We start from the raw sequence: 24683 nt of genomic DNA, 5'->3' as shown, positions 1-24683 counted from the left end.
GGTGTTTATTGGGTTTATTCTCAGGGAGAGATGGCGCTGTGCGGTGGTGATGCAAGTTGTTACGTGGCCTGTCGGGAGGGAAGGGACGAGGGCAGGGAGCAGAAAACGAGTTTCTAAGAAAGGAATCTAACGAGCGCACGGCGTGTCCGGTTAGTGGGAGGCAGAGGCTTAACACTGCTGCTTTCTCTTCAAAGCCTCCACCAGGTCGTTCTTAAGAGCTTCTTGTTTTGATTTGTCTGCAAAAGTCTGCACAGACCTGCCAGGGAGGAGAAGAATTGTCATTAGCAGGTAGAACAGGAAGAGGGCGGCAGCGAGGGGCTGAGGGCCACCATGCGGCCCCCACCCGCTCCAGGAGCTCGGCCGACAGGAGAGACATGGAGGGGCCTGGAGCCCGAGGCCGGGCCCTCAGCACCTCACCGGGCACCACAGGGGAGGCCACCTCTGCACCAGGCTGGGGTGACCTGGCCACCAGAACCCTAGCCCATTCCTCTGGGCACAGGTCCTAACATCAGCCTGGACCAGAAGTGGCTTCTGGGCTTCCAAGCAGGACACAGCAAAGACCTTCTGGGCTTCAGACCAGCGGTGGACTCAGGCTGGGCGCCGAGAGGTAATCACTCTGGGCCACGAGGACCCCGCCACAAACCTTCCCCTTGACCTCTCCCCTGCCCAGCAGGGAACTTGCTGCTCCCCCCAGTGCAGGCGGGTGCAATGCTGGTCCTCAGCCAGTGTTTAAGAACCAGCCCCTTGGACATCTGAGCCCACTGTGTTCATGGTCTGAATGGCACCTGGATGGCAAGCACGTTCATGCTTCTGCTGTGAGGCACCATCTTGGCCAAGGAAATCCCTCAGCCGCAACTTCCAAGAGGCAGCACGGGGCTGGGGTCAGGGCCCGGGGTCGCTGCCATCCAATCCTGGATCTGAGGGGAAATGTTCACTTACGTCGGGTTCAACGAAGTGAACAACTAAGCTTTGTAAAGGCTGTACAATTTACAAAGTGCTTCACACACACATTTAACTCTCACAAGCATCCTGGAGGGGTCTGAGCATCATTCCCAATCTACAGATGAGTAAACTGAGGCTCAGAGAGATGCCTTGGCAATTATCTGAATGATGACTTGGTTGAAGAACCCAGTGTGTGGGTTAACCAAGAACATATTAAACTGTTTATAAATTTTCCAAGAGTTTCAAAGCAGTAGAAAGAAAGAAGGATTGGGAGGCTGCCTCTCAGGAATGCAGTGGACAGTCTGCTCCTTGGAAATCATGCTTGATACGCACTGACCGAGAAAAAGAGCAGGAAGGAAGGACCAAAAAGCAGCCCCCTTTGCCGACCGTGAGTGAAGTACAATGAAGCAGGACCTGGAAGAAACGGAAGAATCCCAAGGGGAATTCTGGCTGCTGAGTCCTAGAAACATCATATGCAAAGGACCCTGGAAACGGCAAAGAGGTGGCAGAGACAAGAAAGAGCCTGTGTGCAAGTGAAAAACTCCCAGGAGAAATGCAGATGTTTTTGGCTGAGACTGCTGAAATCCACATTTCTGAGTATCTGCCCTGCTCTGTGGCGGCCGAAGGAAGGGTCAGACCCCAGCCACGGTGGCCCTCAGGCTCCAACCACCAGAAGCCCACCACTGGAAAGCTCCCCAAGGGAGGTTACCATGCCCAGCGGGAGGACGCAGCGGGCAGAGCGGCAGCCCACACAGCTCTGGCCCGTAGGGGTGTCGCTCTTCTGGGAAGGAGCACACCAGGCTTGCGGGCCCCCCCAGCCCCCAAAGGAGAAACGTCCAGAGTTAGAACCAGGTAAGGGATGGACGTTAGGCTTGGAACAGCTGGAGGTATGCGGAGCAGGACACTGGCTGAGGGGACAGAGCTCGAGGAAGTCACTGCCAGGCAGCAGGAGGGAGGACCCGTTCTGGACAGCAGGTGCCGAGCTGCCCACTGCTGTGGGGGGAGGGGCGGGGGCAGGGTCTCTGTCAGAAAGCCTCCGGTGGGTGGACATGGGACTGGCCCAGGCAAGGGATCCAGAAGACTCTAGACCCACCCTAAAAGCTGAGGGGCTGGGGAGAAAGCTGCACCACGTGGAACACCTTACAGAAGGGGTTTCTCAGTGCTGTGATGGGAGTGTGACTGTCCCAGAACGAGGCCAGAGGCTGACAGATGCCTGGGGCCTGAGGTTGGCACATGCTGACCAGACTGTGCTGAAATCCCAGGACGCAGAAGAGCACCCCGCCTGGTTACGTAAGTGCCCCTCTACCCACGGCCCCCAAAACTCCACGGAGCCTCTTCCAGGTCGGGGCCTCCGAGTCCAGCCCCTGGGGCCTGGGGAAAGCCCCCAACCCTGGGCTCCGCAGCACTGCCCGGCCCGGTTCCCAAACCCCTTCTGTGAAAACCAGTTTGCCTCCTCCGCTCTGGATGCTGGCTGCTTTCACACATCTGCATTTGTCACAAGCTCAAGTCATGGCTCTCAGCCACTGTCAACAAGCAAGACTGCTCTCCTTTCCGGCAGCGTCAGGCATCTAAGAGGACAGCTGCAGCTTATTAGGTGCGGAGGGTTATGCTGGTCCCACCAGCTCCAGTGGCAACGGGTTTGCGGGGTCCTCGGCCCCTAACAGCCCCTCTCCCACTGAGAAGGGGGCTTATTTGGCTTCTGGGGTCCTTGGTAGAAGAGCTGGCGAGGCCCCGTCTACAGACTTAGAGGCTGCCCCACAGCCGCGGGCGGAGCGGAAGGCAGGGCCATCAGAGCAGGCAGACAAGCGGCTTTGATGGGGAGGCAAAGGCATCCCCTGGACTGGGCTTCTTCAGGAGCAGAAGCCCAAATCGCCCACCTGCCTCACACCGCCCCAGGCCAGAGTGCAAAGCGCGCGCGCACACACACACACACACACACACACGTGATACGGGTCCATGTTACGTGGGGTGAATCTACACGTTAATGTGGCTGCTGGCAGCCAGGAGACACAGGGTTAGTGGAATGTAAGTGGTCGGGCGGTGTCGGCACGTTGGTGAGTCCTGTTTAGTGGGCGGGCGCGCACGCCTCGCAGGCAGGGTACCTGGAGCGGCTTAATTATCAGGCTGGATGTGGATCTGGCGCTGCGTCAGCACTTGGGAAAGCTCCCTCTGCAGCTGCTGAAACTTGGGGTTGTCGGGGATAACGTCAACAGATCTACAGAGAGTGTGCAGAGTGAGTGCAGCAGGAGGGGAGGACGCGGGCCCAGGAGCACAGGGTGGGGCAGCAGTTGGGAGGAAGTACAGGGGATACACAGGCAGAAGAGGGGCGTGTCACCAAGGCCACAGCCGCTTGGGGGTGGCAGTGTGGAGGTCGTGGCCCTGGAGCTCTCCTGAGCGGTGGTCACGGTTTTTAAGGGCTCAAATCACCCACCGCGGGCTCTGTGCAGCTCCCTCTAGTCTTAGAGCCTCGAGGACTGTGCAGGTGGGTGGGTGCGCCTGGTGTCGATGGTGCAGGGGTCCCAGGCTAAGAAGCTCCGGACAGAGATGACTTATGAGGCCCCAGGCTCAACAGGCAGAGGAGAGTAACGTTGTACGGAGGGGAGGGGAGGGGCTCACACCCACCAGGGGCCAGACCAAGTGCCCCACAGGCAGGGTGGAAATCAGGAAGATGATGAGGGACCCCACTCTTCCAATTGTATGAGTGGGAGGCTAAAAATCTGTCTCCTGACCAAATTCACAAGCCAGGGCAGCCCCTGGAGCTGCTTTCTGCCTCTCTTTTTGGCCCAAAAGGAGAGAGCTGCCCACAGTGAGGCTAGAGGGCTGGAAGCCAAGGGCAGAGCGTGAACCCCTGGACTCACGCAGGTTGTAGGGCTGCAGACCCAGATTCCATCTCACCCACTCCCCTCAGGAGCCCCACTCCCCGACAGGCAGAGGGACATGGGGAGGAGCCACACAGCTCAGGGAGACAGAGCCTGCAGGAGATGCCAGCCTCCTGACTCCAGGCCTGGGATTCACTCCACAGCGGCCTCTGACGTCCCTGGAGGGGCTCTGGCCACCGGCTCTGCCCACCACAACCCTGAGGACCCAGTGAGCCCCTGACACCCTCAGCCTTCACCTGGGCCAGAACTGAGGGCACAAGACAGGTGGGGAGGGGCAGCAGCGGCCAGCGCCTCTCCAGAAAACAGCAGCCTGGGGAGCTCTCTCTGTGGGATACACCCTGCTGCCGCGAAACGCAGCCAACCAGGAGGCCGCTGGCATGCCTCCCCCAGGCATCTGGAGGGTCTGGTCTAGCGGCAACTTCGGGCCTCAGAGCCAAAAAGGCTGGGCAGATTCTGTAGGTGGGACTCAAAGGCTGGGTGACTGAGAGGAGGCAACTCCTGGGATGAGGGCACCAATACTGTTGGGTGAACATGCCCTGGGAAATAAAAAAGGTGGTAGGAACCAGCCTCTATGCTGAGTGTAAACTGTGTGCGTAGGGCCTTACCTTTCAAAGTCTGCAGTAACGGCCCTATAGGGTGGGCACTTTAGCTCTGTTTTACAGACAAGGAAACTGAGACCCAAGGCCATAGCACTATTAAACGGTGACCCAGAATTCATATCCACATCTTTCTGGTTCCAAAACCTGTGCTTTGGGGTGCATTACCTCAGCCCATTGACGATGTCCTTTGTTTTTCCAAAGTAGATCTCATTCAGCGTACTTCTGATTTTATTTTCCATGTCCTGGGAAGGGAGGTCAGTCAGACTGCTGGCAACAGTTAGGAGTCCCGAGGCCCGCACCCTGCAGTGCCTGCTGTGACCACGGGGGGGGACACAAGCCTGCGCCAAAGCCGGCGAGGGGGCCTCTAACTTGCGCTCTGACTCCTGTTCTCCAGCCCTGGGCACCAAGGAAGCCAACCCAGGTGCTGGTGGCCAGCGCTGACTGTGGCTGGGAGCCGGGCTAACCCACACCACCACCCCTCAGCCCCTCACTGACTGTGGACAATTCTGTGAAGCTGGAGGGCAGCCCCTCCTTCAGGTGGGGTGAGGGGAAGGCTACAGCAGAACCTACTGGCATCCCCACATCTGCTTTTCAAGCTTTTTTGAGCTCAGGTCTCCACCTGCACCCAGCGGAATGGGGCTCAGGACTTTCCGAGTGGAGTCTTTTCTTCTTTTTTTTTTTAGTTATTTTTTGTTTGTTTTGGGGAGGAGGCTAATTAGGGGTATTGATTTATTTATTTAATAGAGGCACTGGGGACTGAACCCAGGACCTCATGCCTGCTAAGCATGTGCTCCACTGCTGTGCCAAACCCCTCCCGCTCCGGGAGCTGAGTCTTCTGAGAGCATGTGTTGGGGGGGCGGCAGAGGGGGTGCCTTTGGAGCTGAGCCCTGCTTGCACCCAGGTCAGAAGCCTCAGAAAACACGAGGCTGGGGTCAAAAACAAGAAACGTGCTGCTGGCTGCTGTAGGGTGGAAGAAAGCAGGGAAGCCAGCCAGCCCGCAAACAGGCTTCAGGGAGAAAGGTCCCACACTGTGGGAGTGACCCGGAGCCCAGAGAGCCCGGGAGGCCAGCTCACCTCTACCAGGCGCCCGATGTTGGCTATGTGCGGGGAGCAGTCGCTCACGGTTTCATCTTTCTCCATCTGCAAGAGACAGAAACGTTCCTCTGAGTCAGAGAGAGCCGGGCAATGGCACAGGCCTGTGACTCGTGCTGGCAGGCCTAGGGCCAGCAGTGGGGGCACGTGGCCTCTTTTCCAGTGGGGGAACCAAATGACTCGTGTTTCAGGTCACAAACAGTCCAGCCTGTGGCCACGTGGAATCCCCATTTCCAGGGGAGAGTCTCTTACTGCTGTCCTTGGTGGCGCACAACCCCCCTCCCCGCCCCCACAAGCCCACAGCAGGGAGGGGACAGGTGACCACCCACCCTTGCCAGGCTTAAGCTGTCCCACCCCAGGTTTGGGGCCTGATGTCACAGGTGAGCCTCCAACGTGCCTCCAGCGCTCCTGTACCGGCAGCTACAGAGGCAGGGACCAACAACCCTGCTGTCAGACAGAAGGCTCAGAGAGATGGGGCAACCCACCCAAGGTCACGCAGGTAACAACGGCAGAACCCGGGTCAAAGCTGTCCTTACTTCAGAGGCTGCATTCTTGCTACTGTGAGACTGCGGGGCTGGCTGAGTGACCATGGGGAACTTGAACAACAGAATCTCAATCCAGGCCACTGGTTAGGACGGAGGGGGTTTGAGAGGAGGTGAGACCCAGCGATTCGAGTCTGAGGCAGAGTCAGTTCTGGCCCAGTGATCAGTACTCTGAGAACCGAAAGAGGAGGAGGCAGGGAGGGGAGACAACGCGGACTCCAGACATGAGCAGCCAGTCATGACGTCGAGATTGCTCCCACTCCCCTCATGTTTATGGCTTACTTCCCTCACGAGTTTATAAACCCCTAACGGAGGAGCTACGTGAACAAATGCTGTAACTAAACTGAGTGGCGCCGTCGCTCCCGCCACCAGTTATTGAAACAAAACACGGAAGCTGAAATAGGTAATCAAGGAACAGGATGAAAAGATCAGACCTGGATCAGGAAGCGAGAGCTCAAAGTGAATTCAGACTAGTGAAGAAAGCAGAGCAAAGGTGGGAGGTTAACTGCCGTCAGAGCCAGAAGAACAGGGCAGGTGCATGGTGGGCTCCGAGGATGCAGGCCTCTGCTGCTCCTCACCTATTTTCACTTCCCTGATCCATCAGCGAGAACAATCTTCCGGCCAGGAAAGGTAGATCAGACCCGGTTAATGGGGAGACAGAGGCGCAAGCAGATGGCAGGACAGCACCAGGTCACTCAAGTGATTAAGCTTCCAGAGTCAGACAAACCCTATTGTGTGACACAGACAGCCTTGGAAAGTTACAGCGCACTTTGGAGGTGCCGGAACGCTGGAGGAGGGCAGAGGCTGACTCTACTTCCATAACAGAAGGAAGATCAGGGTTGGAAATTAAACACGTTTGACACTGATCCAGACAACAATTTTTGATGGGACTGTTAAGAAACCACCTGTTGGCACATTTTCAAATCAGATTATCTCCAAGGGCTCGCTACCAACACGTTCTGCTACGAGAATCTCTTATTTCCTTTTGTGATGGGGATGCTGGCCTGGGGGATCAGGGGGCCTCTCATAAGATCACATGACCAGAAGGTTCCCACCTAAGACCCCGTGGCCGTGGCTGAGGATCGCAGCTGGACGATGCCCGCTCGTGTTCCCAGGGTGGCCTCCAGGGCGTCCTGCAGGATTCTCTACCTGGCCCTGGGCCCACCTGCCCTGGACACAGCTGAGAGGGTTCACAGGATCCTATCAACAGCATCAAGGGTTGAGACAGTCAGGAGGGTCACTGCGGGACCCGGAGACACAGGTCAGCTAAGGGCACAGTGCTTCCCAGGCGGCAGTCCCCCACTCCGTTTAGTCTTCATCAGACCTACTTTAAATCCAAAGAAACTGAAGCTTAAAGATGTCAAGCGCTCTGCCCAGATGACAGCACCATCAGACTCTGATGCCTCTGCTCCTCCTGCCTCCACGTTCCGAGTGCACTCACCCGGGCACATGCACGCCGGGTACCTCGGCTCAAATGTTAACCTCTCTAGGGGGAAAATGGGGAACAAGTCCCAAAAAGAGGCTCGTGGTTTTAGACGATTTCAAGCTCGGTAAGAATGTGATGTGGCTGCTAGGGCAGTGTTCTCACAGCTTTAGGGACCACAATGAAACTATTACTGGGGCCCAGATCAGGGGCACGTTCCCTCCCCCAGCACTCGACGAAGCTTCCAGGTGAGGCTTCACTGTTCTGTCCCAGCCCAGCCACAGGACTGCAGGGCTGGGTTCAGTGTGGCTTCAGAGAGCCAGGGACAAGTTGGGGTTCTTCTGCTTAAACATCTGAACACCCTGGCCCCAAGAAATAGCAAAGAAGGCAGGTGTTTCAGGCTGGAAGGGGAAGGCTCAGGAGATCCCGGCTGTGCTCTGTAGGACTGCTGTCTGGCAGGGGGAGCAGACCCACGTCACTGCTGAGGGGGACAGAGCTGTCTGTGACAGCCGTCTGCTCAGAGAGCAATGAGCCCCAGGGCCCTGGAGGTGTCTGAGGAGAAATGTGGTGGCCATCTGTCAAGATGCCACGAGGGGGACCTGAAGTAGAGTGACAGCCTGGAACCTAAGGTCTCACAAGGCCCTTGCAAAGTCAAGGGACGATCTCTGAGAATGAAGACGCCTGGTTCTGGCAAGTCTGTTTTGCTGAGGACTGGCCAAAAGGAAGACAGGGAGAGAGATGCTAGCATTCAGCTGCTCTGCCCCTAACACCAGGCCCTGAGCCATCCCAGGTCCAGGGATCCTGGGGGGTTCTCAATCCTCAGAGACTCCAAGGGCCTCCACAAAATAGCAGAGGCGAGAGTGCAGTGAACTTCAAAGTGAAACCACTCCTCACCATTTCAGCTCTGACTGGTACCCCAGCCTGGGCAGAGCCACGGTGCCTGCGGGACTGCCCTGGGCCCTGAGCAAATCCCTGCTGCCACGAAACCCGGGCACGTGCGTGCTGAACCGGGGCTAGGGGCACTCCCTGGGAGGGACAGTGCCTGACCCATCTACCCATTTTTCAAAGGCGTCTTTGGACTACGTATTCTTCCCCCAAACCACGGGGAAGAGGCTCCTGTGCCCGGCCTGAGGGTGTCTCAGAGCTGCTCTTCTGGGAGAGACCTGGGGGTCTAGCCCAAATGAACTGTATGTCCTCCCACAAATGGGTCTCTTCCCATCTCCAGCTCCATGCAGACTGCAGAGGCCTGGCAACCCCAGGGAAGTAATGAGGCTTTGAGTTCAATGAGGGTCCATTTTTAAAAGAGCAGCAACCTCCCAAAGTGAGGCCGAGACTGGTGGTAAAGGGCTCAGGGCCACCAGGGTAAGTCAAGTCACATCAGCAATCTGACCTCTGGGGTATCGTCTCCACTTCAGAATCAAGAGCTGCCTTCCAACAAAGGGAAGAGCTGGACGTGCTGTGTGCTCAAAGGTAAAGCAGTTCTGGGCAGCAGGGCTGGGGTGGGTGAGAAGGCCAAACCCCCGGGAGGACACAAGAGACTGCAGAGCTGGTGGCAGGGGTTCTGAGCCCAAGGCCAAGGCCAAGGCCCACCAGGGCCCAGGGGGTGGGGGGGAGGAGGAAAGGAAGGAAGAAGAGGTGCTGGGGTGGGGGCAGAGGCCTGGCACACCGACATGTTTCCGCGGCCCCCTTTCCTGCACCCCAGTCAACTCCCTCCACACCTGGTCAGGGGCAGCTTGCTGGCAATGCTGACCTGCCAAAAATAGAACTATTTTTGCAATGCAGATATTATTACATCCTTATAAAAGTGGCTGCCAGAGGAAAACATTTTTATGTGCTGTGGTCGCACAGATGTTCCACGAGGTGGTTCCAACCGAGTCTGAAGTCAAAGCCCAGCCCGCGTGTCCCCATCAAGCACCTCTGTAGCCTGGAGATGCCAAGGACACAGGTAAGTGTTTAGAAAGCAGGCCGTCTCCCTCAAAAGGGAAGCAGAGTATCTTCCGGCCGTGCGGCATTTTCCAGTGAGCACAGCCTGGAGGGCGGGGCCCTGCAGGAAGCCAGCCCCTGCTCACAGCTCCTGCTCTGGAGCCCAGGGGTGAGACCTTGGGCTGCCTGGGCCCCCATTTCCTTGCCTGCACCTCGCACCCAATGAGCTAATACACTCACAATGCCCAGAACGGCGCCTGGCTGAACAGCAGCCCCATTCCCAGTACTCTTCCGGTCCTGGCTCTCACGCAGAAGCCAGCAGCATCCTCGTGGTCACTCTGGGTAAGAGCTGGGCTGGAGGCCAGGACTTGACATGCTGTCAAGCCAGACGACAGTGGTCAGACAGCCTCTCAAGGAAGGTTCAGTATGCCCAGCTTAGGAAAATTTTAATCGAGCCTAAAACTGTATAAATTCTAGAAGATGGAAAAGTCTCTGCCTGCAATGATATGTGGTCGGAGCAGGGACAGCTATCATTTACTGAGCACACATCATGCGTCAAAATGGTTTTTTATTTCTGCTCCACAACAATCCTTCCAAATAGGCATTATTAACTCGATGGTGAAAATGCTGAATTTCAGAGAACGGAAGTGGTCTGTCCAGGTCACAGTGCTGGAAAGAGACTAGGCTAGGATCTCAAACAAGGTCTGGACGATTCCAAAACCTGTTTTCTTCCATGAGACTTCTCCCCTTGCTCAACTTTATCCCTGTTCTTTACCGGAAAAATCAAGGACAAACCACAATCCAGGGCTTGGAAATTCCGAGCAGTGTTCATCCCTGTCTCACCCGCCTCCCTCCCTCAGATCCCTGCTCCGTTCCTCTCCTGCCCACCTTCCTAGTGGGGGATGGTCACAGGGAGGCAGTCTCGCCAGCTTTCCTTCTCAATCAGACACTGGGTCATTCCACACAAGGTCACCGGACTTGCAAACCAAACCATTCCTACAGAAGCCACGCTGCTGAAGCATCTCCACTTCTGAACCCAGGCAACCTCAGGGTCCCCCCGCCCCCAGCGAGAAAGCACTCCCCAAACACCCCGAGTCTGGCCCGAGCCCCTCTGTTCCCCACATCTGGAAGGAAGGCCCCAGGCCGCTTTCCCCTGCTAAATCATTCGCCTCGCCTAACTGCCAAGCGCGAGTCAGAGGACCTTCCTGCCAGGACCGCGAGCAGGTGCCCCTGCTGGAGTTTCACCACTTGAAGCTCCGTGCCGGTGCCCGCTGCTCAGCAGGGAGAGAGCTCGGCTTGCGGCTTGCGAGTGAGCAGCCTCAACTCCCCACTCCACAAAACGTTCCACCTTCGTTTCTAAATATTTAGGGTCTGAAAAAAATACCCAATGAACATCTGCAGGGCCCGGCCCCAGATCGGAAACCTTGGATCTCTTTCCAGAGATTTGCGGTCTTGCCTCTCTCCCACACCTCCAGCTGTCACACAGAAGTGACCTCTCAGTGCAACTTCCTTTTCAACATGTTGGTACTTGGCTTGCAACATTTTTCACTTGTTCCACAGCCTTCTCACCAGGGCCCAGGTGGCTATCTGCCAAAGGGTACCTTCCGCCCTCCTCCCCTCAAAAATGCTACGAGGGGCCAGGATGAGCGTCCTCTCACCTTTCCTCCCCCTGCCCCACAGCTGCGGGGATTTGCCAAATACTTATCTATCTGCTTCATTTTCCTAAAGGACATCTTTTGGTGGTGGCAGAGAACAAAAGACCAGAGTGAGGAGATGAGGTGAGGGCGCCTTGGTCTGAGTCCGCTGGGATGTCTCCACAGCTGGGGTCCACAAAAGGGCTCAAGTAAATTTACCAACAGTGGGAAGAAAGTCTGTGGGGGCAGCTCCCCACCCAGGCGCTCGCATGCCCTGCAACTGTCTGCACCACGAAAGGAGGGGATGGGGCAGAGCCCGGGGAAGGGACCCCTGCAGGGAACTGCCCCCGAGCCCCAGCCCTTTTAAGACGGGCATGGGAAACTCGTAAGTGGGGGAATCCTGGGGGCCACGCCAGGGAAGGGCGACCCAGACTGGTGCTGCTGCATGGTGGCCTGTGTGAGCTGGACAGGCTCTGGAGGGCTGGGAGCCGTCAGCCTGGCGGGGAGCTCCTGCCTGCTGCCTGGAACACCTGCAGGGTCGGCAGCTGGCCCTGTGGACCCAGTAAGATGGTTCCTTCTATCCCAACACACGTGGAGTGGGAGTGCGTGTGCGAGAGTGAGCGTGGGACTGTGAGGAGACCTGGGTCACTGCAAGTACTGCTTAATGGAGTGAGGAAGACGCCTCTGACCCCCAGCCTCACATGCTGGTGGTCACCTCAAGCCGTGGCCACTCCACCCCAAGATATCTCCGACCTGTCCCTCCTCTACTCCTCTGGCCTCTGCCCTTCTTTGTTATTTCCTACCTTGAGGCTGGCACCAGCTCCGACACTGACACCTGGCCACAGGCTTGACCCTCCAGCCCTCCCGGGGTTGCCTCATCCAGCCCTGGTCACCCCTCTCCTGGATGACTCTAACAGCCTCCTGCCAACCTGTCCTCCAGGCCAGTCGGCAGAACCATCTTCTGAAGACTAGATCTGATCAGATCACGTGACTGCCCAAAAGTCTTAAAACCCTTCTCACTACCTCCGGTGGTAACACGTCTCATGTGGTTGACTTGTTTCCTGCAAGAGGCAACCAAAGGGTGGTACTGCTGAGCATGCGCCAGGAAGTCCCTTTCCACAGGACTCCACGGCTCTGGCCCGACTCGTCGTGCCTGTTTCTGGGGCCACTGGTCCACTGCAGCCACCCTCACTGGCTGCTGGAGGAGGAGGGGCTGCCCGGGGAATGTCCCTGGGCACCTGTCCCTGTCTACACCCCGCTGACTGCTCAGTGCAATTCTGTGTAAATGTTTATGAGCATCTGCTGAACGCCAGGCACAGGCAACAGATTAAGACCAAAGACTGCAGAGTGGTAGAACGTAGCTTTCTTTTTCTCTAGGCAGACAAATGTGGGTTCAAATCCTGGCTCTGCCTGTTACTTAGATAAGTCGCCATGGGCAAGCTACTGAACAGCTTACTGACCTGTTAAACGCGAGTGACAGCTCCATCTTGTTCACAACCCAGTCAAAGGAGACGGTCCTCACAACCACATGTGTTTGCTCTTTATCACTGATTTGCTCAACTTTCCTGGAACCCCTTCGCCTCCCATCCAAGACAACCACGGACATTTTCCCAAGGCTCATCTGGGACACAGAGCTCAACCCGCAACTCTCATTTCCCCTGTTTGCGCAGAAGCTACGCATCATTAACTTAGATTTGTCACCCTCATTGCTTCCCGGCCCCTCCTTTTACAGTTACTTACATTGGAAACCAGCCCCAGCTTTAATGTACCTCAGATGAGTTATGTGACCGGCCGTTAGGATGATGACAGAGCATGAATTTCCTCATTAAAGCCCAAGAGCACAGGCAATCCAAACAGGCCCGCGGCCCGGTCCGGTGCGCTGAGGACAGCCACTCATCAGGCCCGCGTTTGGCTTGGCAGCAGGCGCCGCTCATGGCAAGCCGGAACCAGAGCCTGGCCGTGGGCTGACAGCTCTGATTTAAACTATTAGGAAGGCTGAGGATTAAATATTTGTCCAGGTCACTGTAAACCGGGAAGAATTATAAACAGTTCAGAGCGGTAAGTGATGCAGGAAACAGTCTCCGGATACAGATTTAGGATTTTCCACCATTCCTCAGGTGGCGGGCAGGGGGGAGGCTGTGGGAGAGCTGGCTGCCTGGGGGTTTGGCTGCCCCTCCCCAGTCAGCGGTTCCTGGAAGACAAGGGCCCATTTCCATGCAGAAGGACAGGCTCTGCCCAGTGAGCATCAGCCTTGGATCTGGGATGGCGTAGGGACAGCCCTGTCCAGAGGCCAGAGAAGAGAAGTCCTGAGATCCCTTGCGGCCGCAGGCCCCTGTGACACGGCAGAGGTGGTGGAGGCCCCGACACACGGCCCAGGCACCTGCCTGGCACTACGACTGATCAAGCACATGAACATGCTTCTGTGACTGGAATACAAATGTACTTAAAAGAGTAACTAAATGTATCCTTTCTGCCTTATTTAAAAAAAAAAACAACCGTGTTTTTTAAAAGTATAATTATTATCTGACTGAAAATAACATTCTGATGTTAAAAGGAATCCTCATAAAGTCAGGCAGCCGGAGAAGGAGAAAGGAATGGCCATCTCTGCAGAAGGAGCCCCCCCCACCCCGAGGACGCTCTCAAGGACGCTGTGCTGCCGCCAACACCGCCTTCTCTGAGGCCAAGTATTACTTGTCTGGACTTCTTCCTGTTACACCAGGCCCGCCCCATCCTGGCACAGTTAAGGCCTTCCCTTGGGACTGGTCTGTGAAGAGTCCTAAACATGGACCCTTAAACAAGGTCTTAAACCTGCTTAGATGTGTGAAGCAGAAGTCAGGACAAGCCTGCTCCAGGGAAGGCAGCACCTTCCAGCCCAAGCTCCCAGTTCACCTCCGCCACACCTGAAGGGACACCTGGGAGATGGGTGCTCAGGATACCTAAGCAGAAGACAGGCAAGAGGAAGGTACACAGTAGCTGTGACAGCTGATCTGTAAGATGCATTTGGTCACTCAGACAACCAAAGTATGTTTCTTATGTATTTCTGGTCTTCATCTGCGATTCCTGGCTCACGGCTCCCAAACCCTTGGAGTTTCCTGAGAGATAAGAGTAGTGGGAGCATCTTCTGTTATGTTTGGTCTCCTGAATCAATCACGTCACAAAGGTGAAATGGTGGCTTGTCACTCGTAACAAGCCCCTTTCCACCACAACTGGGTTTATCTTAATGAGATGACTTTTGGAAAGCACCTAACGATGGGGCTGCTTGCCAGGGAACCAACCATGAAAAGAGGGATGGAACTTTTAGTTCCACCCCTGGTTTCCATGCAGGAGAGAAGGGCTAGAGATGGAATCAATCACCAATGGCCACTGAGTTAATCAGTCATGCCTATGTAATGAAGTCTCCATAAAATCCCACAAAGGATGGGGTTCAGAGAGCTTCCAGGTCAGGGAAACAAAATGCTCCCAGGTGCCACCACGCCGGCCCTCAAGCTCCATGAGGACAGTCTCCCTTGTTGGAGACCTTGTCCTGTGTATGTCTTCAACTGGCTATTGCTTCATACTCTTTAATATCTTGTAATAAACCTGCAACCTAGTGAGTAAACAGGTTTCCTGAGTTCTGTGAGCAGCTCTAGCAAATTAATGGAACCCAAGGAGGGGGTTGTGGGAACCTCTGATTTGTAGCCAGTAGGTCAGAAGCCCAGGTGACAACCTGGATTTGCAGCATCTGAAGGTGTGTGTGTGGGGGGGAGGGCAGGCAGTCTTATAGGACTGAGCCCTTAACCTGTGGGATCTCCAGGCAGAGAGTGTCAGAACTGTAACTGAATTGTATGACACTGCTGTGTCTCCAGAACCACCTGTCGGTGGCATGGGGAGCCACCTCCCAAGGTGGAACTGGGCGTAGAACCCAAAAGAATAGCGCTCATCAAATTTTAATGTGCATGTAAACTACCTGGAGAATTCTGTGAAATTTAGGTTCTGGTCTGGTAGCCCCGGGTAGGTAAGGCCCAAGATTCCTGCATTTCTGACAAGCTCCTTGGTGGTGCTATGTTGGTCCCTCAAGGACTAGGCTGTGAGCAGGACAGTGCCCTCCAGCTGTACAGGAGGGTCTCAGAGCCCATCCGCCTGGCCGGGCTGCTCACAACTACAGAGATGAGAAACAGCAAAGCACTGCTCCTTACCACATAAAAGGAGCTTGAGGTACGGAGACACACTGAGGCCTAAGGGTGAGAAAGAAACCACGGCCAGGTCTGCAGTCACCTGCTCCTACTTAACGGCAGGGAGCGGGCCAGGAACTGGCAGGCGGTGTTCAACCCAGGCAGTTCAAACGGCATCTGTCTGGAAACCTGAAGCCCTGGTTAGAGCTAAACAAGCCCACTGTAATCACGAGTACCCCAGAAAGATGGTTATCAGGCTGGCACCTCCCTCTAAGGCAGTCTTTAGTAAAGCCAGGTTGGAGGGCTCTGAACTTGGCCTTGACCTAATATGAAGACATAGAGTCATCTTAGTCAATGTGCAAGGAACAAAGCCAGAAGGGACAACTAATACCTTGATGACCAAAACTGAGATTCAATTGTCACAAGCAGAATGGACAAAAACCAGGGTGTGAGGACACATGTAAAACCTCACTTTAAAAATGATCAACTCATAATGGAATACTACTCAGCCATAAAAAACGACTAAAATAACGCCATTTGCAACAACATGGATAGACCCAGAGATTATCATATTAAGTCAGACAGAGAAAAGACAAATATCATGTATCACTTATACGCGGAATCTAAAAAAACGACACAAATGAACTTACTTACAAAACAGAAAAAGACTCACAGATACAGAAAACAAACTTATGGTTCCCAAAGGGGAAGGCTGGGTAGGGACTGGGCAGCCAAGTAGTCGAATGCACGCTGGTGAGGCGCCAGCCAAGCAGCCTGGGGCCCCCTCTGGAGGACAGGTTCTCTGCCGAATGCAATTTTTCATGGAGGCTGATGTGAAAGGAATGGGCTGTCTCCCAAGGCAGCGAGCTCCCTGGTCCTATCCTATTAGGGAGGCGTAGGTGTCCTGTCAGGTTGGGAAGTGACCTCTGAACTCTTCCAATGTAAAGACCCTTTGACTCAATCAGCCTTTGGACTGCTCTGACCACATGTACTCATTTTTTTCTTTATGAGGTGAAAAAATATTCTGAGTTTCGAGAAGTGCCCGGCTAGGGCACAAACTGAAGGATGCTGGTGAGCATCATTTGGCTGCATCCTTGGGGCGCTGCTATGTGGGGGCCGGAACTGAGCAGAGAGCAGGCGCATGTCGGTTACCAGTCACCACCGGGTACGTGTGTGGGGAGGCCGGTAAACTTGCTCAGGTGCTTTAAGTAGGCACTCCCTCTTCTGAATCCCTTCAGCTTTTATTCTAGCCTTTTCTCTCCTTTCTGGGACCCTGGCTACTACTTCCCAGCAGCCTGTTGCCAAGCATCTAGGCTGACCCTCTGGCTCTGTGGTCACTTCTCATACTGCCCACCTCCACCTACAAGATCATGTCCACCAGTCCTCTCTGCAGAAAGCACCTCTCCACCAGTGTCCAGTGCCTGCCGCCGGCCCACATCCACCCCGCCCTCTACTGTGAAAAGCTGCCTGGTTTTACTCTAGGAAATCAATACCCTTGTTCCAGTTACTCCACCTCGGCGGTCACATGACCCAGGTCTAGCCACTATTTCACCCTCCTAGCCTCAGGAGATGATCCTGTGACGGACAGGTAACCCAATCTGGCAGTGAAACGTTTCTGGGGTTAGGGCAGACCTGCTGAGAGAGAAACTCTTCTCCCAGGAGCCCCCACAGGGAGATTCACAGTCCTGCTGGCATCATTGTGTCTCCGTCCCAGCCGTGCTGAATGAAGTCTGAACATCACAATTCTGTGGGCTGACTCATTTCCATTTTTGCTTAAGTCAGAGTTTTACGTCTGTCACTTGCAACCAAGAGCCCTAATACATGAACTTAAGTCACAACTGAGAAATTCATTCATTCTAAAGTGTCACCAGCAGTATGTCCTCACCACCACAGTAGCGTTTTAATGTAAATACCCTGACCTGAGATGAAACTTCCTGTGACTGAATCTGGGAATCACCGACAGGCCTGTGGGGAGACCATGCCAGGCCCAGCAGCTGTCCCAGGGCCCCTCTGTGGGAGCAGCTGCTCACTCATCCCAGCACACAGCCAGCTCTGAGGCCAGCTCCCGTGGGCCCCGACCACTCTACCTGTCTGGTAAGGCTGCCTCCGAGGTTCATTGTGCCAGAGCCAGACTTGTTGGTTTGCAGCCACAGCATCACCGTGGAGGTCAGCTTGTAATGGGCGGTGCGACCGCTGGATTTCTCCTGGAGGACGAGACAGAGATCAGAACCTGGGGCACAACCTGGAGCTGAGGAGAGCCCCAAGTGGCCCCTGAATTCAGGTGGCTCTAACGTGTCCCTTCCTAGACATTTCCATCACACGACCTTTCTTAAAAATCTCACTGGGTTTTAAAGGGAGCGAATCTGCAGTCATGTGTATCCAAGTTCTTTAGGATCAATGACTACTGCAATCCTGACTTATCTTTATCCAAACGGCTGGAGGCACTTTTAGGAATAAGCAGGGGTTTATACATCACAGTATCCCCCATCAAGAAGCACTGGCTAGAGAACAGGGCTGCACCACTGGTGGGGGGGATCTGCACTTGGAGGTCCAGGGCTGGGGAGCGGTACCTGCACTTCCACCACGTGGATGGAATCCCAGCAGCCTTTGATCTTCTTTGATCCATCTCCAGCCTTCTTTATGAGGATGACTCCAGCAAAACCATGATCCAGATCCCAGAGGTAGACAGATGAGACGCCGCCTTCAAAGTACCTGCAGGAAACAGGCCCACGTGCCCGTTAGATGTTAAGCCCGTCAAATTACAGACCATCAGCCCAGGTCCCAGGGGTTGTCACTTGGCAAAGATTCATCCAAATGTCTGTCTGGGACTAAGGACCCTCCCTACAGTGGTTCCAGGGTTGATTCTTGCATTTGTCCTGATCATCTGTTGGTCAGGGGAGGGCATACAGCATCCTTTTGTGGGGTGGGTGGGGCACAGAAAGAACACGGGCTTAGGAGTCCCAAAGATAATACAAGTTTGAGCGGCCACTTACTCTAGCATGGTGGTCTCTGGCAAGAGAACTAATAAACCTCTCTGGGCTTCATGTTCCTTCCAAACAAAGGATCCAGCTAAGTGTGTGACAGAGACACCCCACAGGGGTCATTACTGTTCGATATGCCTATCTTTTGGGATGGCTACTTTACAGGAGAGATAAAGAGGAACAAACAGAGCCCCGGCGCTCCAGACTGCTCCCACGGAGAGCAGACATCCATGCCCTCTAACCCAGAACACTCCAGGGCTCCTGATGGCCTATCAGAGCAACCTGGAGCAACACTGCAGCCAGAGATGAAGGGCTAAGCTTGGGGTGGAGCTTCCTCCTCAGGTCTGAAGCCACACGGAAAAATTCCTCATTCAGATCAAGTGCAAGAAAAGGGCAGAGGAGCAAAGAAAATCAGGCGAGGACCCCAAATTCAAGACCACCAAGGCAGCGAGCGGCCGTGAGCACAGGCCCGAGGAGCTCAGAAAGCAAAGGCGGACAGACCACCAAGCTGACCTGCCCGTCTCACATTCCGCCGATGACCAGCTAAAACTCGGAAAGACCTCATCTCTGGTGGCTAGCACATCCTTTACCAGAAAGTCGGTGGCCTCTCTGACCCCAATTAACCCCACATCCCTGGTGCGGCAGGCACCTCCGGGACCTTCAAGGAGGGTGGGAGCTGGCGGCCTCGGGACTCAGGCCAGCACGGGCCCCATCCCCGAGCCCCCAGTTACTGGCTCTGCGGACACGTTTATCTGCCCAACAGCTGCGTATCACAGGTACCAGCTGTGTGAACTGGGCCTTGGCTTCTTCATAAAACAAGGATACTATCTACTTTATAGGACTCTTGAGAGACAAAAGCAAAGCAGGGCAGTAGATACCTGACCAAAGATTATTCTTAATTTTAATAGCAAAAGAAGAACTAAAAATAAACATATGTGAATTACATCTCAATCAAGCTGTTATGTAATAAAAAAAATACACATGGTAAATGTTAATATTTACAGAATGTATGTGAAGGGTATAGAGAAATTCTTTGTAATCTTTTTTGGATAATTTTGCTGTAAATCTGAAACTCTTTCAAACCAGTAAGTTTCTGTACAAAGGTCAGTACATGGATACACCAAGGGGTAAGAAGAGGTGATCAGATCGAGGAAGTAGTGCCTGCTTTGTGAGCCGCAGGGCACCGTGACTGCTCATCCTCCTGCTCGAAAGCACTGCGGGGCCCCCTGGGTGCCCGAGGGTCCACACCCTGGCTACCCTCGCCCCCTCCCCACCAGGACTCCTCAGGGAGACTGTGCCCACTCCTCCCTCCCACACCAGCCACTGTGACAAAGCCGGCAAATGCAATTCACAGCTCTGCCTCCCCTGGCAAGTGGGCCTGGAAGGCAGCTGAGGGCTGGAGGATGGATGAGGTGCCAGCCGGGGTCTGAATGTCTGTGAAGAGGTTGAGGGTGGTGAGGACCCTGGCTCCGGCACAGCACGGGGCAGAACTGTGAGAGATAAAGCCCGAGAGGATGAAGAGACACACCTGTGGGGGCCCAGAGCCCGGTGCCACCCCAGGTGACCTCCAGAGACTGCCAACGCAGGGCACTCAAGGATCCCCGCTCAGGGAGACTCTTTCTCTTGCCCTAAATCTCTCTCCAAACCCCAAGCAGATAAGCGTCTTGGTTCAGAGCCTGAGGCCCCATCTCCTTCCAGAGGGCCATCCTGGTCCAGCCCAGCCCTGTAGGGAGCCAGACACACATGGGCAGTCCTGGCGCACTCCTGAGACACGTGGAGACGCATCGGTCACCCGGAGACTCAGGGGAGAGGGCAGCATGGGCTCTGGGAACCCTTCTGCTTACTCGCCTGGTCCTTGGCGACCCCTCAGCTCACGACTCAGCAGGAGGCACACACAGTGGCGCTGCAGCGAAAGAGCAACCCAGGCAGACCTGCCCATCCCCGTCCTGTCGCTGACAGAGGGCTGGTTTCCAACACACACTTTTCCTTTCTAGTCTGCTTGCAGGGAGAGCAACCCCACATCAAAAGGGAAAAAACAACAACTTTTTAAAATGTGGCTTTTCTTGTGTTGGCCAAGAGGATGGGCCGAACATTCCTCTCTTCCGCTGGTGGTCCTGGAGTGAAGGCGTGGAGCCCCGCAGGCATGTCCATCCTTCCGCCCCTCACAGCCTGCAGTCAAGCGCCTCCCAAACCGAAGTGTGGTTCTTGTCAAAGGCTCACCACCCTGTGATACGGGACTCAGGGATTAGCAGGTCAGGCTGCCCTGGAAGGGAACTAGCAGAGAGCTTGGTGGCTCAACAGCCCTTGTCGACACCACCCGGTGACCAGTTCAAAAGCACCAGGTGGCCTGTGCTTGAGCCCCTCAGTCCGTTCCTTTGGATTTCTCTTTTCTTGCAGAAAAGTAAAACAACACATTATCGTTTTATAAGGCAAACCGGCTGTTTCTCCTCCAACGTCCCACCCTGTGGCCTGGCTCCCACTCTGGGCAGCTTCTCCCCAGCATCCTCAGCTTCCCCTGTGCGCCACACTGACCAGGGTCCAAAGTTACAAAATGTTGGAGACAGAGAAGGTAAAAATGCAAGCTCGATTCTGGCCTCCGTGTGGGTTACTACTCTTTCCCCCCATATTAAAATTTTTATTACAAGAACATTATTTTTTTTAAAAAAGGAAACTTAAAAATTTAGCCCGTAACTCCATAAATCAACTTATCCCATAAATCTGATTTTTCCAAATTCCCTTCCAGTCTCTGTCCAGATGCTCACTTTTTATGTAACTGTAAACACAGCAGCGGGATTGCGCTGGGTTCAGCTTTTTTGCACTTGGCATGGAACGGTGAGCACCTTTCCTCGGGGACACATGATCTCCATAATTGTTTTCAATAGTGGGGATAGTACTCCACCGGGTAGCATCCTCATTTACAGGCGATTTGACTCAATAAAAAAATGAGAGCAGCAGCACCAGAGGTGACGCGGCCCATCTGCACACTGCGCGCCCACTTGCAGCGGGGCGGCGAGGCGAGGCGGAGGTGCCAAAACGGCCCTGACACCACAATTCAAGAGTGGCCTCGCATTCCATTTCCCTAAAGGGATCTCCGGGGACTTGAGCGGCTGCAAGTCTCAACCTGATGTCCCAAGACAAAGGGAGCAGAGGAGGGAGTGAACAGAAAGGGCCGACCCAGAATTGCCCAGAATCTCCAGCCTCGGCTACGTGCCTGGCCGGTGGCGAGGGGGCTGCGGGGCACACAGACAGCACCGTCCCCTGGTTTATGGCTCGGCTCTGCGCGTGAAGAATTAATTAAAGAGGGACCTCAACAAGTTTTTGAAAATTTATTCTTACCTACTGTACTTTGATCATAATGACATGAAACAGGAAAAAAAATAATTTTTATGTGGTTCACATTTATGAGCTTTTACATAAAGGCTTTTGTGGGTATTTTAAGAATGTGCTAAAATGTTGTCTGAAACCACATAAAGCCATCTGAGGAGTTGCCCGCCAGAACTAACAGCACACACATGGAAGCACTTTAACTGGCCTTTGTATATTTAATGAGTCAAATAGTATTAATATTGTTTAAATGCTAACATGGTATTTCAATAAGGTGGCCATGCCATTGCCGGTGATTCGCTCCTGGGACGTGAACGAAGGCTCAAGAGTGGCCCAGAGCTTGGAGCAGGCTGCCCAGGGGTCTAACCAGCCCCATCCACACTCTGCCCCGCTTCATCGGGGAGGGAGGGAAGATGGTCCCAGGACCACTGCCACAGCCCAGCTGGGCAGGGCTCAGGAGGGAAGGCCCAGGGGTCTCTGGTAAAGTGGGCAGCTCAGGGGACAGCTTTAAAACATGGACACCCAAAGATGAAACCCTTAGGCTTTTTCTTAGGCCTCAGTACTTCAAGAAGTGCAGGGCTGAAATTCATATATATGGTGAAGAGTGAGTGACCTGTTAGCCACAGGGAAAACCAGGGGACACTACAGAGAAGCCACCTTGGAAAGTCTTGAACCGGGAAGGAGTGGGGCCTTTGAGAACTCCAGGAATGCCAGGAGTAGGGGAAACAACAGACCAACCTGGGAACAACTGGAGGAAAAGGCTGAGCTGGGGTCTGCCCAAGAGTGAGACCCTTCAGCAAAGTGCCATCGGCTCCACAGTCCTGGTGGCTTTCGAGACCTTCCCAGCAGAGACGGACATTTTCTAAGACAAACGGAGCTGGGACCAAGGAGGAGGGGCCACTCAGGCTGGCTCTGTAAGTCCCACCATTTGGAAAACAGTATGTCAACGACACCTGGCAGGTCCCGGTTTCGTAAATTTCAAAAGACGGGCTCGCCAGGGGCCTCAGCAAGCCCCTCGGGTGGGGCCGGCTATGCACCTGCAGAGCCAGTGACGATCAAGGGTCTGGGGGAGCGGCCCTACCTCAGGCAGGTCGCTGAGCTGGGATCGACAAAAATCCCGTGGTGTCAAGGACTCCCCTCTCCTCAGAGACCTCCGTCGTCTCCCCCTGAAAAGCACCCCTCACCTGACCAACGTCAGAGTCACACATACAGACTCTACGTCTGTCACTCTCCCCCCGAAGGACTTCTGGGGAGGAGGAGAAAATAGGGGAACACAGAACTTCACACTCAAAATGACTGACTTCACAAAAGAAAGAAAAAAACCTGTTTCTGCTCCCAAAGCTTTATGGAGTGTCTGAGGCTGAGGCTTGTGTGGACCAGGATGGAAACTTTGTTTCAGAGATTGGGGCTGTAACCAGGCGTGGCCGACGCTGGGGGGACGCTGGGCTGCAAATGTTAACAGGGAAGGTGGGACTAGATGTGGCTTGAGGTTGGCCCTCACTCCTTCCTGTCAAGTCGCCTCCTGGGAGAGTAGCTAGACTCGTGGTTCTAAGACAGAGGCCCTGACAGGTTAAAATGAGTCACACGCCATGACCCCCAAGAACCACAGCCAGCACAGATCTGCTGGGAGCAAGCCCTTCTCAGTGACGGTCACTTAGACGTGGTCCTGTAGCCATTAAGTGGGCTGAGCCGCCTTCCCAGGACTGGCCAGGAGACTGGAGCAGACGCGATCTCTGGCAGTGCAATGACACCTGCAATACTGGGGCACAGACGAGGGGCCCCAGATGCAGACAAGTCAGGGCAGTGGGGGAGATATCACAAAGCAAGGGCCCTAGATGCTGCAGTGTGAGAGCTTCAGCAGTCAGTGTCGTTAAATAAAGCAGAGAGAAAGACAAGGAATATTTCTTTGGCACCAGAGTGGTTTTCTCATCTGTGAGATTAAAGAGCTGGACCCGAGGTTCAGCAGGCTCCCTCCCAGCCCTGACACTCTCGGATTTGGTGCCTGCACGAGGGCTGGTATGAGGCAGACTCTGAGCACCACAGTGCAGATTCCTAACCTTTTAATCAGGCTGATCAAAGTTCTGCTTACAGACTTCCAGTGACAGGGAACTCACTACATTCCCAAGGTAAACATCTCCACTTTGACCAATTCAAATAGTTCTCTCTGGGCCCGAGAGAAAACTTCTACCTACTGCCTTCAGGAATCACGTAAAACTAGAATGTAATGCCCCTTCCTCATGTGGTCTTTTTTTTTTTTTTAATTGAAGTATGGTTGAGTTACAATATTGTGTTAGTTTCAGGTATACAGCAAAATGATTCAGTTACACATATATTTTTCAGATTATTTTCCTTTATAGATTATCACACCATACTGATACAGTTCCCTGTGTTGTATGTTACACAGTAAATCCTTGTTGCTTATCTATTTTACATAGTCCTTTCAAATATGTAAAGATGGTTTACGAACTCTTGTCTGGCATTTCTGTCCTTACAATTAATCTACCTAAGACATGATTTTAAGGTCCCGTACCTTGGTTATGCTCCTCCTCAAGGGAATGAGAGCAGAAGTCAATGCCCCGACTGCACATCAACCCCTGAGCAGCACAGCCAAGCACGTCGCTGGGAGCCGAGGCCACTTCTCCATCCAGAGGTGCAAACCACACCTCACTCATACTGACACGTACCGAGCTCGCAGTCATCTCAGACAAAGTATTTCTTCTTATGTGTTGTCATGAAATTGTCTCCCACATCCTATACTTTTGGGAACTTGGTATACTGGACCTGAGAATACTACTTTCCACTCAAATCTGTTATGTTTAAGTCTCACAGACATGGCTGTACCATTTCAATCTATCTTTCGGGATTCTGAATTTATTGCCATCCGTGCCCTAGCCAAACCACCCTTCCTTGGAGGTCTTTACCTCCAAGGGAATATATGGTGTATATGGGAATATACATCAAAGTCGGTGCGATCCAAATAAGGATCCAGCCAAGCTCCAAGCTGTGTGCACCAGTTCTCTGAGCCAATTCCGAGACTTTCCAGAAAGATCAGTGTCGGCTGCAGGAAAGACTCTGGGGAGATGGATGGTCAGCTTGGAAGGACGGCTACGGTCTGGACACTCCTGTCAAACCGCGGGACAGTGCGAAAGTGGGAACGCCCAGTCTTGATTCTGCCCGAAGAGAAGGAGCCGGT

At 54.1% G+C, this 24683-nt stretch overlaps 1 protein-coding gene across 4 annotated transcripts in view; it reads right to left on the bottom strand.

The window, feature by feature from the left end:
* The window catches only part of CAPZB (capping actin protein of muscle Z-line subunit beta), a 129510-nt gene continuing 104827 nt past the window's right edge, over positions 1–24683 (bottom strand). For all 4 annotated transcript variants that reach the window (XM_031683742.2, XM_006196714.3, XM_072975250.1 and 1 more), the window contains 5 exons: positions 17756–17897; positions 17273–17389; positions 5495–5560; positions 4586–4662; positions 1–256 (listed from right to left, as the gene is read on the bottom strand). In XM_031683742.2, the coding sequence (XP_031539602.1) occupies positions 169–256; positions 4586–4662; positions 5495–5560; positions 17273–17389; positions 17756–17897 (490 nt within the window). In that variant the 3' untranslated portion in view covers positions 1–168. The remainder of the gene's footprint in view (positions 257–4585; positions 4663–5494; positions 5561–17272; positions 17390–17755; positions 17898–24683) is intronic.

Source organism: Vicugna pacos, chromosome 13 (assembly GCF_048564905.1).
Source record: "Vicugna pacos chromosome 13, VicPac4, whole genome shotgun sequence".
Lineage (NCBI taxonomy): Eukaryota > Metazoa > Chordata > Mammalia > Artiodactyla > Camelidae > Vicugna > Vicugna pacos.
Note: the sequence above shows the minus strand (reverse complement) of the source record. Positions and strands in the feature narration are given on the sequence as shown.